General features: G+C 37.9%; 1 protein-coding gene across 2 annotated transcripts in view; it reads left to right on the top strand.

The window, feature by feature from the left end:
* RORA (RAR related orphan receptor A) overlaps positions 1-18,471 on the top strand; it is a 361,957-nt gene that overhangs the window by 242,341 nt on the left and 101,145 nt on the right. For both annotated transcript variants that reach the window (XM_054169268.1, XM_054169266.1), the window contains exon 2: positions 10,359-10,388. In XM_054169268.1, coding sequence (XP_054025243.1) covers positions 10,359-10,388 — 30 coding nt within the window. The remainder of the gene's footprint in view (positions 1-10,358; positions 10,389-18,471) is intronic.

Below are 18,471 nucleotides of genomic sequence, written 5' to 3'. Positions count from 1 at the left end.
GGAACAACCAGTTTATTAATTTTGCTGGAGTCGACAGACTTTTCTCCAGAGTGTTCTCCCTTTTCCTGAAATAAGTTTAGTGATTTAAACTCGGCTCTCCAGGGGTCTCAGCTCTGAAGGAGTCTGAAGTGCTACTTGTGCTATATTCAAGTCTCAAATTTTGCATGAACTTCTAGTACAGATCCTTCCCTCTCCCTATTTTCTCCTCATTCATCAAAGCAGATGAAGGTGACATAATAGAATCTTATTTTCTTTCCTCAGGAGAGCAAAGCAATGAAAAGTTGAGATTCAACCTTAGTATATTTTGAAATAAAATTAAAGAAAAAAAAAAAAGTTACCATGATAGGAAAGTGCTTGGAAAATGTGGGTTTTTTGTAAGTCACTCTCAGAAGCACACTGAAAGGCAGATGTACAAGCACAGTGCAGCTGAAGTTTTCAGTTGGGTTAGATAAGATAATGTATAAGAAATCAATTTTTCTGGATCAAAAATACTATGTTCTTCATTTAAAAATATTTATGATCTTTCAACTAAACTTAAAGTTGCCCTCCAAGTGCAGTAAGAAACTGGTATCCAAATTTAGCGTTCTTTGATGCACAATGGGCCAAACTCATCCAAGGTTTTTAAGTAGATGAAAGTCATTGGGGTAAACCAAGAAACTAAGTCAGCTTAGTAAGTCACCTTCATGATTTTGAACGGGCTTGCAGCACAGAGAAAACTCGCTCCTAGGAGACAGCTGCCATTTTAAATCCTGTAGAAATCCACAACAGAACAGTGGATTCTTTGTAGTCGGTGCGGAATTATCTTCTCAATACTGTCATATCATTTGAAATACCTCTAGGAAACATTTATTTCCTGTGTATTCATGATGAGATCTTAGCTCATATATGTGTAATAATGTGACCACAGCACATTATTGCATGAACTATTTTTAGAATGGAGACCTGAATTTTGTTCTAAAATATACGTGAGTTACAGGATGAGATGCAGCATTAAAATTCTGGTCTTCAGACATGTTGTACAGCTTTTCTTCTCAGTCATTTTGATGAAGTCGTGAACTGATTGTGAAAGGTGCAGGAGGAAATCTCTACTTGGAGAGTTTTTGAATCAAGATTGCTGCTATAAGCCAGGCAATCCAGTTTAAAAATACATGACTTACAGTTACTTAGCTACTCGGTTTTGGTTTCTTTGCCTGTAAACTGCAGATAGTGCTTGGGTTTTTGAGGATATATAAGCATTAACTTGATGATGTGAAGTACTCCAAAAAAGTCAGCCTGGTAACATCAAGGAAAACACAAAAAATATCCATGGTAGAGGGTAGAGTTGCCTGTGTTTCGACAGATCTTAGTATTTCCAACTTTGCATGAATGAATTTTTCTTTCATTCTTTTCTACTAAATCCCTCACAGTTTTGCAAACATTACAACTCTCCCTATAGTCAGTCACAGAAGTTACTTGATAAAGTGTAATTTTACTAGTTGATTGTAAGTTAAAGAGGGAACTGACCAAAAAAATTGCTTATAGCTTGCAAGCATATCACCTTGTATGATATTCCTGCTTGTTCTCAAAATTTAGCCCAGACTTTATTGTGCCTATGTTTGGATTGGATATCCCCCAAAATGACTTATATGTCAGAGCAAATGGGCTTGATAAATCACTTGATAGCATCCTTCTTCTGTGCCATTTCTTTCAGCTCAGCAGAGAAGCTGTATCTATGTTGTGTCAAGGGGGATTGGGGTAGTCAAAATGCCATCTTTCAGATAAAATATGTAGCGTGTTCCAATTGCTTTGTAACTTTTTGATATTCTTTTTCATCCTTGTTTTACAATCTAACTTGTTCCTTTCTACTGCCATCAGAGCTGTATTTCTGAATAGTCTGTGGATGCATCTGTTCGCTATTAGGAGTGACCATCATTAGAGAGTTGACTAAGTAGCATTTGTATTAGAACAATAGGAACTGCTTAAAGAGATTGGAATATGGTGCAGGCAAAACTTAGTAGCAAGGTGCCCTTTGTATTGGCATCTTTGGGATACTAATAATCTTTCTCCATTGTCCTCACTTTATCCAGAAATTAAAACTGTTATTAGCTGAAAATTTTGTTCTGACATAGATGAGGACTGTACTTAATGCTCTAATCCAGGGTTTCCATAAGGACTTCATCTGGCAGAAATTACTTGCTGTATTCAATTGCCACTGGCTCCAAGGGGCAAAAACAAGTAGTATTTTTCTTTGGCCATGCAAAAGAATTATTCTTCTTTGAATACATGAATGTAGGTAATTAGCTCTTATGAGTATGCAAATTTAAAGGCTTATAGAAAGGTGTTAGAAGAATTGTTCTATACAATTTTTAATTAGGTAAATTTTGCTTATTTAAAAAACTCATCTGTGAATACTCTCTCTTTTCATGGTCATTCCTGAGAACCAGGCAGTTTATATTGACACTTGAATTGGTAATGAGTTTTTAGATTTAGATCATCAGTTTTTAGATTTAGATCATCAGTCTTGATGATCCCTTTATTTCAAGAGAAGTGGATATATTTGACTAAGACCAAAAGGAGGGAGAACTTCGATGTAACTAACCAACAGGGCACGCTGCAGCATACCTAACGAGGTGTTTTGGCTGCCAGCTTTGATGTAGGCTCTTGTAAAAGAAGAGTATTTTAATTTCTTTTTAGATTTTGTTTTAATTTAAAGAATGAGGTCTGTACATACATGCAGTCATTTAAAAGTATACTTCATAAAATGACTCTATAGAATTTGTTTCCTTTTATCTGAAGAATCCTGGAGGTTTGTTGTCAGTGACACAAGGAGCCTACCTGATGCTGACAAGTCACTGCCATCTCAAGTGATATTAAATAAGTTTTAATGCAGATAATTACACAAAGTGGAAATGTGTATGATGGAAGAAATTGACATTGCAACTGCTGATACTTCTTCAAAAGAAGTACAAAGAAATACGACATAATTGTGTGAGACAGAACTGAACAAAGATACTTCCAGGGTGTGTACAGACATCTGTGAGTGAACACTTCTAATAGTTTTATTTAGACTAGAAGATAAGCTACAGAAAGGGCAGCTGGGTGAGAAGTTTGTAGCTCGTGCAGGAGTCTGTTTTGCAGAATGTACTTGCATTCCATAAAATTAAGAGCATCTTTTGAGGCATATTAATGCCATTCCAAATCACTTCTGCTATATGAAACTCTGTAGGGTCCAATACACTATGAACTCCTCAGTGCTCAACAAGACAGGGTTCTGTAATTGGTAAATATTTGTAACTTGTTTTACTGAATGCTAGGGGCCAAACAGTATATGTAAAAGCAGATAGTCCACTCCAGTCACCAGTATTCACTGGATGTGGTTTTAGAAACTGAACGGATCAGTATCTCATGAACTAAGGAAATTTATTTGTTTTGGGGGGTTGTATATAATTTCCAGAGTTTTGTGATCATATTCCACTCTAGACAACTTAAGAAGAGCTTTTTTCCACTCATTGATACACTAAGAGGATTTAATCATTTGCCTCCTGTAGCATCTGTGAGAGCACAGAAGATAAATTAATATATTCTTAAATGCAAAAGATTTTACTGAAGGATACTATAGGGTACAATAAGAAGAAAAAATATATCTTAAAATGTCTTCTAAATAGAAACCCATTGTTTTTCCTTCCCTGACATAAGAATATCCATGAAATCTTTTCAAATCATAGTCCAATGCATTTAGCTTTGCAGTATTACTGTTGCACAAAATGTAAGTAACAAGGACTACGGCTGCACATTTGATAGTTGCTGGGGCGTGTTTCATTTTGGTTTGGTCTGCATAAGTGAAAGAGCTTTGGCAACCTGTGTGAAAATGTTCAATTCGTAGTTCTAGCTACCTGAAGACACAGAATTGGGGCACTGAGGCTTCTCTTATCTCCCATCTTGAAGGACTTGCCTCTAGGTGAGAACTGGTGTAATCAGGACGGCTGCAGCCTTGTGGTTGCTATCTCAGCCAATGTCTCAGCTCCTGGGCCTCTCTGAAAATTTCAGTTTTGCTCTAAGGACAGTTAGATTTCCATGCACCTGGAGAAATGACTGGAAACAGTTGGTCTGAGTTACCGTACAGGAAGGTAGCTCCCACCCTTGAGTTTTATTTGTTGATAATTTTCTGGGGTTTGTGAAAGTACCATGAACTCTCTGAGGCCTGGCCCAAGGTTTTAAATGTTAAGTAGTCTGTAGTCTTGAACATGACAGCCTCAAAGGCTTGTGTAAGAGCATAGAATGTTGCTTCAAAATGACCTTCAAAGTATTCCTGGGATGAGGTGTGTGATATGGTAGGTCTGGGAGAGCAGCTAAGTAAAGGTGGCCAGCATATATGTGCCAAACTTGCTGCGTTTACCAGTGGTGCTGTTTCACTCTTCCCAATATCAACCATCTGGGGGTCTGCAAAAATGGTGCTACTTGTTTCATGTTCATATCTGCTGGGATATTTTCTTTGTCCAAGATCAGACTAAGTAGAAGGAAAGTAGCATTGTGGTCAGTGACTCGAATGGTAGAGAGGGCCACATCTGAGAGCTGATTCCCCTTAGGAAACTACACTCATTGCAGAGCTTCTTGCCCATGTATTTACTGCAAGTTAAAGGAATTGTTCCTGTGCTGATAGGACAGAGCCTGTAGCTGGAGGAGAATGTTCTTTGAGTGTAAAAGGGAGAAAAAGTATAGTGCTTACAGTGGTGTTGTCTGCCGTGCTTGTGACACTGTCACTATGAAAACTATCTAAAATGTTGCTTTGTGGTAGGCCTCACAGGTGAAGTAAAAATACAATACTAAGAATTTCTGACAGTTTGTAAGAAATGTCTGCAATCTGTTTCAAGAACTATAGGGACTTGCTTGGATTTATGCAATTTTGCACATTCAGCTGCATTCTGTCAATGTAACTGTTGCTCCACAAGACTATTTTGCAATCCTTTGGGATTTGCTCAGTCAGTTGTGTAACTAACAGTCATTGAAACAAAGCTGGTGCATGGTTTTCCTATAAAGACTCATGCTGGAAGTGCACTTACATATAGTTCTGAAGTAATTTGACTTGTAATGATTGAAATACAAATGTGGGGCAGATATTTAGCCTGCTCCCTGGCCTTATGTTCCATGGTAACATTTGTCACTTAAGAACACAATGGATATTTAATGAAGATTCTTCAGTTAATTTCCCCTGGTCTAAGACCCTGTTTATTTGTGAGGACAAAAGAGGGACCTGCAGTGAGGTTATACAAGAATGAAGAAGTGGTGTAAGACCATTATCTTTACAGTTGAGTTTTGTTTTCAGTTTCCCCAGATTTGTTCAGCATTTAATCTCATATTAGAGAAAATCCAATCAGCACTCTGTGCCGGCAGTCATATATGATGTCAGCAACTAGTAAATACTTCTGTGTAAGAGAACCCTGCCTAAAAAGATGACTATTTGGTCCAGTATCAAATAAGTGTTAATCTAAGGCTTCCAAACAGCTAGGAATAGATTTGAAAGAAGGAGTTGCATGTGATCAGATGTCCAGAGTATTAGATATTAGGGGGAAATTGTTGCTTCAATATCAATCAAAACCAAAATTACTTGGAGCACTTTCTGTAAATGTGTGCTGATTGTCATTTAACAGCTCTTCTGTCCTAGATGAGGACACTGTTTTGCATCATCATTTTGTTTGGTTAAATTCCTGTAGCTTGTATTTACAGTCCTTGTGTGTGTTATTTTCACCTTGGTCAATGGCATACAAAGATCACAGAACTCCTTCAAGCCAGAGACGCTTACAGATTTAATATGAACCATTACTAAAGTTTCTAAAAGAATGAACTCCTTTCTGAATACACTCAAATCTATTATTCAGCATTGGTAGGTTCTCTGCAAGTGCCCAAATGTTACATATAATCTTCCACCTTAATTGCCAGCTTTGTGTAGTGACAGAGTGAAAAAGAAGCGGAGCGACAGGATGAAACACAGTGGGATCCAAGCCTGTTATACATTTTTCTTTCTGATTTTACACAATATGTCAGGCAGGAGGCTTAGAGTTTGAAATTTTAACATTTTTTTTCCCACATGAATTCCAATCCATCATAAAATGAATACATTCCAAAACACACTACAGCTGTAATGCTGGCTTTGGAGGAGGGTAGAAGAAAGTAAAAAAAAGCATATGTATGGATACAGATACCCACTTGAGCAAGGATCATACACTTAGACCATCTGCACAGACATACTGTCATCAGACCAGTGTCAGTCACCTGATTTTGACACAAAAAATAAATGAAACACAATTGTGCAGAGCAGAAGTCCTTGGGATTAGTTGTGAGCTTTGCCAGTGAGGCATGTGTTTATTCATATAAACTTCTGAGGAAGAGTTTCCTTGAAGGTTTAAGAAAATTGCTCTCAAAAATATCCTCCTTTGGTATTTTGCAGAGTAAAGTATTCTGCCAGAGAGGGGACTTTTTACTTATCTTTCTGTACATCAAAGTATGTTTTTCCCTTGAAATATGGGAAGTTGACAACTGTACAACAGCAGCAGGGATCTGGGTTCACGGAGTAAGCAGAGTTTCGTTATGCTTCTTTATTTTTATGGGCAACTGTGAGAAATAGCTTATGGTGTATAAAATATCTGAGTCTCTTTTTGTACTTGAAGACGTTATCTCCATTTGAAGCTGGCTAGTGAAGGTCAGTCAGGCTAACTGCTTGCAAAAGAATATCCTGTCTCTGTTGGTAGATCCTCGTTTCAAAGTTCATTGCATCCAGAAAGCTATTTTTGTAAATACCAGCCATCATGGCAAATTACATATTGTTAGTGGGAGGGGGAAAGGGAACGGCGTATGAATGCTTTTCATTAAAAAAAAAGTTTGTTGTTGCAAAGAGCATTGCATAGCAACAATGAAAACTCCAAGAAGCTAATTTGTTTTAAGATTCGTTGATGATCAGGAATGTCAAATTGCAGTGCTGAAGTGATAAATTCTGTGATAACTGTAAAACTGAAACTTTCACTCACTGATAGCCATGGCAGTGATATATTGTGGTATTTTCATGACATTTCCTTTGCTTTACTTTGAAGTCTATCTGGTGAAGCCAGGAAGTCTTTCTCTATTAGCAACACTGAAGTTAGGGTTGTTTCTTCTTCTCTTTAGTTCTTTATTTGTCAAATAAGAATGGAAAGCTGGCTGTTTAGGATAGTGCTAGTAGTGGCAAATGGTTGCATTTTACTCCAGTCTAGCATATTTATAAATTAAGACCACTGAAATATAGGATTTTACATTAAGTAAGATTTTGGAAGGAATCAGTATCTTTGTGCTTCACTTACTCAAAATTAAGAAATCTTTGCCTTTCAGTGGTATATGAGGTTTAGGCTTTTATTATGTAGTGTCTACTCAAATTTGCATAAACTGATGGTCCAGTCCCTGAAATATTTCCAAGTGAGAGCAATCCAAATTAATAAAACCTCATCTTGTGAAGAAAATTAATGGTATATGTTAGACTTGTTGACTTAATGTCTCAAGAGATTGTGTTCATTTCAGATGAAGTGATGAGTTTTCTGCGTAAGACTTCTAGGATACAGCTCATAGGAAAGGCATTCAAATATATATTGCATGAGGGAGTTAGCACTGGCTGAAAGAAAGACAAAGATCTCATAGCTCCCTGGTTTTACCTTAAATAGTTTTCAAACAATGTTCTGAATAGCAAAATCATTGGCTTCCTGCTTTAAAAGTAAAACCAATTGCAATGATGTAGGAATGTGTTGCATACTTTCTATATTTAAAGCACTGGTTATAAGTAACTGTTTGGATATGCTGGTACATTTTTTACTCAGCTTTTCTAGACACAGTTACTGGTGTGAAAAGGAAGGCTTCTTAAAAATTCACATCTCATTTTATAGTAAGTAAAGATTCCTGATTAATTTAAATCTAATATTGGCAACATTTTTCCTAGTTCCACCAGATTGCAGTTAGTAACAGTAAACCAACAGGTTCAAAGCAAAATGCTTTGGTTTCAGTGCAACTACCAATGTAATTATGAAGAAGATGCAAAAAAGCCTACCTCTAAGCTCTTGTTTTGAAAGGTTATCTAAAAATATCTGCATAAACCAGCTAAAAGCCCTTACCAGATGGTAATCGGTAATTATTATGGAAACATCTGATTGGAAAAACCCACTCATCTCATATTTAAAAAAAAAAAAAAAAGGTAGAAAAATACAAGCACTAATATTTCCATCACTGTTTCATGTATCAGGGGAAAGTAGGCCCTCAGTCAGCGAATACAGCTAAGACTGTTTTGTGCTGTGGCAAATCCCATTGTGAAGAGGCTGTGAGTAATCAGAAGTGACAGCATAAGCACTTTCTGTTCAAAGTGATTTTACAGAAAGTATTATTTCCTGAGAAGAGTACACATATGGCTCCCATAATGCTGAAAGAGCACTGATGTATCCATTTATTAGCAATAGTGTTGGGAGAGGAAGTTTTGCAAATGGTGTTCAGATTTAAGACCTTTTCCCAATCTGTATAGCATCCTTAAAATTGTAGGAGCTGGCCAGATAGGCAAGGGTAGGATGAGGGAATCTTAGGACAGTTCATGATGATGAAGACTCTGCCAGAAGCTCAACATGCTGTTGAGTGGTCACTCAAGATGTCAAACAGCCTTGGTGAAAGAACAGATGTTCTAATGACAGCTGTAATTTCCGAGTCAAAGGATAAGGGAGATCTTCAGAAAAAACTAGAGAGAGGGTTTTACGTAGTCATGCAAAAGACCGCACAAGATACTGTTTGTGCATTTTGACATAGGTACTTCAGATCTCTGTTCATCTTACTCTGTCCCTCTTCTTGTCCTGAGCTATGGTCCTTGTAATAATGCTTACCTCTGTGACACATGCAGCTGCCCTGTTCCATCCATCTTTTCTGAGCCAACCAGTGGTGACTGGGCTAGAATGAAAATCTGATAAAGCTGGCTCTTACAAAACAAGAATGTAAGGGGTTCATTTCCCCCTGTAATAGCTACTTACATAACTGAAAGGTTTTCTTTTTGTTTTTGCTTGTTCTCCTTATTGTTGACCCTGGCTCTACAGTTTGAGGCTAGAGACCTAATGCCTAGCCTGAGGAGTGGGGAGGGTTCCAATGATCACACTTGCAAAACTTGGTGATTCAAAACTAAAAGGCCAAGTGTAATTACAAAAAAATCCTGATGATGTTTATATCAAACCTGATAGCTATGTATTTGGGGTTGGCTATGTATTTATGGGTTTATGCACCACCGAAACAATTAATAGTTTGAAAACTGTTGGCTCTGGAAGTTAGCTCTGAATTTGCAAATAAGGTATCTATATATTTTTCTGAATTGCTGTAATGTACTGCCTCCCTGAGATGTTCCACAACATGAATTCTTTAATGAATAGTCAGCTGAACAATTCCAATTTGAAAATTTCATTACAGGCCTTAATCACAAATGAAATGTTTCAAATACTTGTGCTGCTTCCAGTAACCTCTTTCTCTTCTCATAAAATTCCCCCCAAGGAGAGTGAGGCTTAAATACAAAGGGGTCTGAGTACAGCACCAGTTATCTACTAAAGTGGAGACAATACTGTTTGTATTCAAGCATGAATTCCAATGACATTTAACAGAGTTAATTTTATCTTTATTTGGTATTATGAATTTTGCCTCATTCTGTTCACTCTGTTGCTTGCTTTAAAATGCTTTTTAAATTTCACTGGCACTGGACCATCATTGGTGATTGACGCCACATGCCCATCTAGCATAAAAACATCTTTATTACTTCTAGAAAGTATATATTTAACAGCTTGGAGATATTTGCATCTGGCTTGAAATTATGGCAAGTAATACTCATATTGAGAGAGCTGTTCATTTGGCTTTAATGAGCATAAGCTACAGCTTGCAGTCAAGGAACTACTTGAACTTAATAGCATAGTAAATGAATTGTTGTACTGCTCAAATCTGTTCTGTCTGGGTAGTTTGATGTTCACTGGTTAATATGAGTGTGGGAAAATTTTAACCATAAAAAATAAAAGGGGGCTTCCATAGTGTTCTTGATTTTTATTGGTTTTCAGTTTCCATCAGCTTCGGTTTTAAAACAGCAGCGTGTTGGTACATTCCAGCCACAAAATTTAAGCAATACATGTTGAAACATTTATTGATGAGGTATAAGAAGAGCATTATGCGATTAAAGTCTGCATGCAAAGAAGGGGGATCCTCCCACCTCTAATATACAAAGCATTATAATTTTCATTGCTCTCTTACAGTGGCTGCTGTGTGTCTGAAATAAAATAGTTTAATGATGAAATATATGTCAAAAGAATTTAGTCAGTGGTCACTTTGCTAACATTGGTGTCCTTTGTTCTCTACAGGTATTTCTGTAACAAAGAAGACTCATACATGTAAGTAATACTTTTTTGATTTGGTCTTCCCTTATAAATGGAACTCATATTAGGCTGTGCTGTGGTGCTCAGACTATTAGGTGTTTGTGTAGCCTGAGAAGGTGTCTGTGTAGCCTGTTTAAAAATTTTGGTGGATTTTCTGCTTTGGAGTATTTACAGACCTTAACTAAAATGTCATCTGAATGAATATACAGTGCATATGTGTGTGCATTTCAATATGTATTAAATCAGAGGGCAAAGTTGTGAAGAAAGGCAGAATTCCTTGTTCTAGGAAGTATACCTTACAGCTAGCTGATCAATAACATACCCTGTAAACAGGAGTAAGAAGAATGTTGTGTTTTGGGTTGGTTTTTTTTGTCTGTTATGTATGCAATATGATTAAAATTATGTAATTGAAAGTCTTCTGTCCCTTCCTATGCATTAATCTATTAATCTGTAAGGTAAATCATTCTGTGCTTGTGCTTAAGGAGCTCTTTATGAAAATTTGGAGATTATTGTTTTTTGCTCTCAACCACATAAACAAAAAATCCTCATAAATGACAACCTTGGAAATGGATGTGGATGCCTGCATTTACTTATGTACACATTTATTCCGAATCATCTTCAAAGACATCATTTGGGATCAACTCTCATCTACTCTGCAGTGAGTTAAAAGCACAATTCCAAGTGTTGTAATTTGTAGCTAGGAGATACGTTGAGATTCTTCAGATACTGTGAAGGTTTGGAAATCTAGTAATGCAGGAATTGTACTTGGCCAGGATCTGAAACTGCCGTAGACTAAATAAAACCGAGCCTATTAGTCTCGTGAAGGCCTTCTAGCAAAGCAGTCTTAGGCTGCACAAAATTTACAAAGATAGATGCACTTTCATAGGGTTATGCATTCAAAATGTGTTCATTGCACCTTCTAGGGTTGAAGTGGTATTATAATATCTTACATTAATTTCATTCTTACTTCATTCCTGGTTTTAAAATATTAATGTAATAATCTGACTTGAGATTATGAATCCTTACCATATAGAGTTACAAAACACATCTGCTCGATTTACAAATTTCAGGTGCGAAGCTGATACGTATAAGTTTGGACACACATGTTAAATGTCACAGAGTTTTAGAGGCTCATGGTATTCCTCTGCTTAGGTGGGCTTGCTGCTTAATCTCATTCTTAGGGTCAGATTCCTTTGGCTGAATGCATATATGGGAGCTACAGATAGGCATCTGAGGGCAGAATTTGACCCTTACATTTCTGGTGAATATTTGAGCTCATGATGACGGAGATTGACAGTACAGGAGACTGAAGTCCTCTGTATATCCGCAGGCCAGGCATTATACAGACAGCTTCCTTGCACAGCCTTGCCCATGAGCTCAACCCTGGCCTGGAGCGACCACCCTCTCTAGAGGTGGTAAGTAATTCAGTATTTATGCTAGCTCAGTCTTGGGCCTCTCTTGTATAGAGGCTAATGACTGCACGTGGTGGTTTGTAACGCTCCACCTGGAAATCAGCTGAAGTCACCCCATATATTTTGTATACAGCAGTGCCATGTGGAGTCACATCTCCAGTTCCAGTATTCAATACATTTTGTAGGGAAGATTAAAGAGCAACCACAGACTAAAAGAGCATAGGAAATACGCTCTTAAACCTTGCCAGACTGATAAAGTGCTCTCGTCATGTGTATCTCAGGCCTAAAATGGAAAAAAGATATATTCATCAGTGGTGTTAGATGATTAGCTACTCTTCACCGTATATGGCCTTTAATCTAGTTGAGACAGAAATTAGAGTCCCGGCATCATCTGTGTTGAGAATTCTGTTTGTGCTGTTCTAAGGGAACTGTCAAAGAGTAGCTCCTCCATTTGTTAATCAGTTGTCATGCAGTTACTGAAGCATGAACTAAAAAGTTCCCTGAATAATGGGAAGATAAGCTTGCCCATTAAGAAAGGATTAAAATAGAAGGAGCAATACGCTATAATTGGCAAGATGAAAATGCAGGCTACATTTGCTAGCAAATATGTATGAGGTTTCATTCAGTTTTGGTTGAAGGTCTTTTAGAATTCATTTCTGTTATGACAAATTCTCATAGAGCAGGAATTAATGTAAATGTTCATCTTTGGCATTTTGGCGTTGTGCACAATAAGTATTTTTTTTTCCCCTTATTGCCTAGAATTTTTTTATTACTGACTAGCAAAAGTAGACATCAAAATTCACAGTTTCAGAATGACTTGGAAAAAATACTTTTAAATAAATGTGTAAATGCAAAAATTACAACTCAAGTCTGAGTTGCTAACAACTGCAAATGACAAGGGTAGAGGTTTTGTGCATCAAGACATCTAGAGGTTGCTGCTCGTTCTGTGTCGGTACATAGAACACATCCAAACTAAGTTATATGGAGTGGGAGTTCTGCAAAAACATTTCAAAAAACCATTCTCACAAGCATGTACACATTGTCCGCATGGCTGCTTTGGAATGATGTCTTCATCTTCCAAGTTCACAGTGTATAGCACATGAGAATGTCAACTGACTGTAAAGAAGCACTCGTTTCTAGTGATATTTTGACTTAATTAGTTGAATGTAATGCCAGCAAGGTTGATACATTATGCATTGAAACATCAGATTCCTCCTCTTTAGACTTCATCCTAATTAGTCATTTTAATTGTGCAGGTTTTGAAATCAGTCATGATCAGTCTCCGCTATTTAGTTGTTCTTGGTGTTATTTAAGATTTTGGGTACATTTTACCACCTTCTTGGCGTTAGTCTGTGACAAAAGTGTTCTCTCAGCTGAAATGGAACTGCCATGCTGATGAGAGGTGCTTAGGTCATTTCTGAATCAAACAGTAGTTCGGTGTTCAGACACGTGCAATATTATGCAGAAAAAACGCAGATCTTTCATTATGTAACTAGCAAAATAAAACCTGAAAGACATTTACTCTTCTTGATACAACCAATGTTATCCAACTATTCTGGTTCATTAGCTGCTTGTCTACAACCTCTCTTCATCAGGGTGTGAGCTTTACAAATCCTGCTGGTTTTAAACAAGGATTTTAATACTTTTCCAAGCAACACTAAGGGAATAAATTTTGTCCACCCCAAAATGCAGTTTTGCCTTCTGTCTGTTTGTAGAACTATTCTCTCTTGGGCTCATATGGCAATTTGTTAGGTTAACCATCACCTTGTATAACCTTTAGTCTAAGTCAAATGGTAGAGGCCAAGTCCTATCTCATCTTCCATACAAAGTGGGACTTCTGGTGTTTTAGTTCTTTTTTGATTGAAGGAAAAAAGGTATGGCTGACACTTAGGTTCTTTTCTGATCATTTACTTTGCAATGATATTTGTAATACAGTCCTCTTCCTCTCCTGCTTCATGCTCTGAATAGAAAAGTACTCAGTGAATGGTAACTGGTGCACAGCTTCAGCCTTTTTGTAAATTCAGAGAGACATCATTGTATCAGTGATAATAAAGATCTGAAATTCAGGGAACTAAAGGCTGCAGAGGACTCGCCATGTAGAACCCAGTGACGTGGGTTTATGCTTAGTCCTGAAGTCTGTTGTATATGATTTCTGGCATCTTAGATCTAAGTCTTGCCATACTTCATGCAGTGAGTTTGATGGCTCTACCAGACCACTTGTGACTCAGAACTATCACACAAATAAATCACATGGTTGTTCTCCAGATTATTTTTATGTCCTGGGCACTGACTTTCTTAAATGAATTTCACTAGTCTGCCCATCAAAGTAAGGGGTGGTTTCCTGTGGATGCACCCAGAAGGCTCCTACTGTAATGAATTGGCAATGGGATGGAACTTTTATTTCTCTCACTATTTGAATTGCAATGAACCACACTCAGAAGCTTCAAAGGAGTTTGATTACATAGCTGGAGTTCATATCTGCATAGAGGTCCACATACATTCAGCTATTTGCTCCTCTGGCATTTTTAAGATAGAAAAACCCAAAAACTTACAGATTTTTGAAAGCCTTTCTTTCCCACAAATCTCTGTCCATGTCTCTAGAAAGCCATGCAAGAGCTCCTGTGGTCCATTGGTATCTTGTTACCCTTGCTCCTAGTGACACATACTTGTCTGTGCAGAGGCCAGGACCTGTGGGGCTGTTCTTACCTGGACTAGATTAACCCAGGTGCTACTTCAAACTAGAGGCTTCTCGTTCGGTTTAACATTGCAGTAACAGTGTACTGTAGATCACTGTCAGCGCACAGTGTGGATTATGACCTTTTGTGAGGTGAGTCCAAAACTGTTTGACAACTACCAATTTCATGCACTTAGGCTATATTATCACTGTTTGGAGAGAAAGAACATACTTCTTTGAGCAGTCCCAGTGATAGATAGCCAAGTACCTCAGTTCCTGTACTGCAACCAGCCCATTTTTTCAGGCAAATTTAGACCAGCTTAGTTGGTTTTCTCATGCCTTTATCATAAGGACTTCCCTTTATGGTAATGGAACTATTCAGTTGTGCTGCTTTGCCATTGTTCATTCCTAAACCTCTTGCAGTAAGGACTGCTTCAAGTTGGTGTTCAAAATTTTCTCTGTTCAAGAACAATTGTATCAGTTAAACTTTTGGGAAGTTCTACTTCATCTCAAACATGTATGCATAGAATACTTTGCATTGCTTCCTGAGATAGAACTAGGCCAGGGCAGTAGTACCTTTTCAGTACCTGGACAGGATTAGTGTGGGCTGTCACATTTCACCACATCACTAGTTGGCGTTACCTACTCCCTGAACTAACACTGGTTTTGACACTTCTTTGTTCTGTTACACTGACTGGTAACATGATACTGGCAGAAATGGCGTCTGGTGAATGTGCTTTGTAGATTGTGTTGTGGGTAGGTACTACAGTGAGATAGCCACAATGAGTTACCCATGTTTTCTACCCCTTTTGTTGCACTTGTATTGCAGATAGGTGTACTTGACTATTACATTCAGCCCTCTATATTTTATATTTTCATAACTCAAGATATATCCAATTTTAACAGAAAATGCCTATAGCAGAACCCTCTATAAGTTGTCTCCTTTGTAACTGTAAGATATTTGCCCTTTATTTCAGACCTAGGACTCCTGCTTTTCATGTTTTATAATAGTAGTTATTCTAGAGTAATTGTTTTTAACCAGTTGTGTCAGTAGGCATCTCTGTATGAATTCCATAATTTTTGATAAATATTCCTTACTTACCCTGAAATTATACTTTCAGTTATTTTTGAGCAGAAAAGTAACTTTTTCAAAGATAGTCACTGAACTCCTGCTGGAAAATAAAGTGGGGACTGTGTACTTTTAATTTTTATCACTTAATAAAAGCAATTGCATGAAGAGCTGGCAGCTTTGTTGGCAAAGAGTGAAAGTAAACACATCCTTTCAGGCATCTAAGATCCCATAGCAAGCAGCTGTCCCAATCCCTTTCCTTACTCCCACATCAAGTTCTGGAACTGTTCCTACACTCATCTTGTAATGGGAGTTGGTCTAGAGAAGTATCCTGACTCTATATACGTAAGTGTGACTTACCTTTGGGCCAAGTGGTCAATTGATGTTTCACGTTCACACTGCAGCTGAAGGGCGTGATTGTACCACAGGGAGATCAACTTGACTGTACGCTGCATGCTACATGTAATAAGAGCTCAGAAGCTGCAGTGACAAAGTTCGGGTGTTTCAATAGATACTCATTACTCTGACAAGCACATAAGCCTTTGACTGGAGCTTGGAGTGCTCTATCCTCATTGCTACTGCAGCATAACTAGCCAAAAAAGGGAGTGTCTTGGTGTTCAGGCATGGGCATGCTCTTAATACTATCCTGAGCAGAGATACATTCCTAAATCATGTCCTTCATATCTTCCCTGAGAAAAGGGCTTAGCTTCTTAGAAACCAAGAACCTGATTTGGGGCAGGAGACAGCTCTTAAACTTCTCAGATGTCCAAATAGCCTAGAGCGGTTGCTCACCAAAGTCCTAAATGTCTACTAATGTTTGCAGCTTAACTGAACTCAAGACCTGAATTTCTCTTTCTCTGATCTTACTTTCCACATTTTATTTATAGCCACTGCTAAAGATTTCTTGAGGTTTGTTAATTCTTTTGCTAAACTGCACTAAAGGGAAAATAACTGATATTTTTCTGATCTGATTTACACTTATGTCTACTGTGCATTGTACTGTCTGCTGGCTAAAGTAAATAAATCATACTCTTCCCTCACAAAATAGGAGCCTGCAGAAGACTGATGGTTAACAGGATCTTCTGTTAGCACCAGGGCCTAAAGAGAGCAGGTGAAAACTAAACCCTGTCCCCTGAGGCCAATAAAATAGCTGTTTGGTCCCCTGTGTGTAACCTCCTAATAACTTTACTGGGCAGCCTTAAGATCCCTTGGGGGCTTCTCTGCAAGAGCGCTCCCTCTCTTTGTTCAGATTGCTTATTAAAAATGATTTTATAATGAAGTTGCCTCAAATAGCAGCTACTTTCCTACTTGTCCTTGAAGCACTGTTTGCCCTGGTGAAGAAATCTGAAGACAACTATCTAGGGCTTTTCTCTTCTATAAAACTTTTACTGAGCTACTGCTACACTTGATTTTTTCTCCCGTGTTTTTTCATGAGAGCCTAAGAAACCTCTTCATAAGCAGCTAGGTATTATACCTTTAATTCCACTTTGAAGATGTCCCTGTAAAAAGTTTGTTTTGGATGCAAACATTGTCAGTCGATCAGTTTTATTCTTTACCGCACAAAACACAATGTCAGTGACTCGTGTGTTGCATGAGGGAGAATGAATGCTACCTTCCTGTGGTGGTGGCCGAGTTACTGAGTATGGGGGCAAAGATGAAGGCATTGTCAAATAATGAGGAGAGGAGGGAATATTTTTAAAAGGATAAAATGTTTCTGACTGTCTTGGGAGGAAGAGTGTGCAGAGTGACAATGCCACCTGTGAATGTGTGACTTTCATGACTTGGGTATTCGTGGAAAACTGTGAATGCTCTAGTTCTTCATTGTAGTTCTATAGCAGTGAAACCTTTTCTCTGTGAAAGTTCTGATAGTTGTGAAGAGAGACTGGCCCTTTGCCCATGTGGAATCAGCTGTGGGTAAAGCGTCAGGAGAACATTTTATTAATGCACGCTTTGTGCCCTCACAGAGTAACTGGTCAGAGGTGAGACAAATCTGATGCTTCTAATCTTCTATTAGCAACCTGAAAGCTTGGCTTCTACCTGGGCCTCAACCCTTTGGCACAGTGGGAAGGAACATTTAGTTTTTTCTCTAAGGCTGATAGAACAGGCAATTAAATGCACTGCCCTGAAAGTCCCATGGGGAACTCTGTCTATTAGCTGCACTTGAAGGTAATGTCAGGTCTCTGGTTCTGTTCTGAGTATATGGAACAGCTTCTGGCTACAAGGGATTTTTGGCTGTAACCACTAGTTATGGATTTACTTTACTGTGAGTTTTCTAGTAAATACCTTAAGACAGGTTTTTCTGTCAATGTAGTGTACAGACTACAGCACACAGATGAGAATTAATTTTGGCAAATGAAGACCAATAAAAATTTGCAAAATGTTAATCATCAAATGTATATGGAGGGGCATGTGTGTTGGGATTATAGTTAAGAAGCAAGCAAGATGTCTTAAAGTTTTGCAGGTCTTTATTTGGGGGCAAGTCCTGACCCTTGCCATACCTCTTAATGCATATTAATAGACGTTACAAATGAAAATATTCCCATCCTGGTCACACTCTATTTCTTTTTCTAGTCTCTCCAGTGGAAGCATACAAGATGGGCAGAGACATTCTCTTGAAGAGTTCTCTGTTTAAGAAATTATTCGGACGCCTGTGTTTTAAGGCATGATGAAGTGTTGGGGGAGGTTTCTGACATTAGGTACCTAAGTTCTGTCAGTATGGTTGATGGATATTAAGAGGTTGTGGAAATTACTCAAAAATAAATATAATTGTTTGTGGACCTAGGCAGTAAATACATTGGGAACATCTCCACTGTTTTCTTACACCCACATCTTGCTTTAAGGATTCCTATTGGCTCTAACATGCTTTGATCAGACCTTAAAATATATTATCTTTCTTTGTTATTGTTTTTAAAGTTTTTGGTGATTGGAACTCTCAACAGCTGC

This window comes from Dryobates pubescens, chromosome 17 (genome assembly GCF_014839835.1).
Source record: "Dryobates pubescens isolate bDryPub1 chromosome 17, bDryPub1.pri, whole genome shotgun sequence".
NCBI classification, from domain to species: Eukaryota; Metazoa; Chordata; class Aves; order Piciformes; family Picidae; genus Dryobates; species Dryobates pubescens.
Note: the sequence above shows the minus strand (reverse complement) of the source record. Positions and strands in the feature narration are given on the sequence as shown.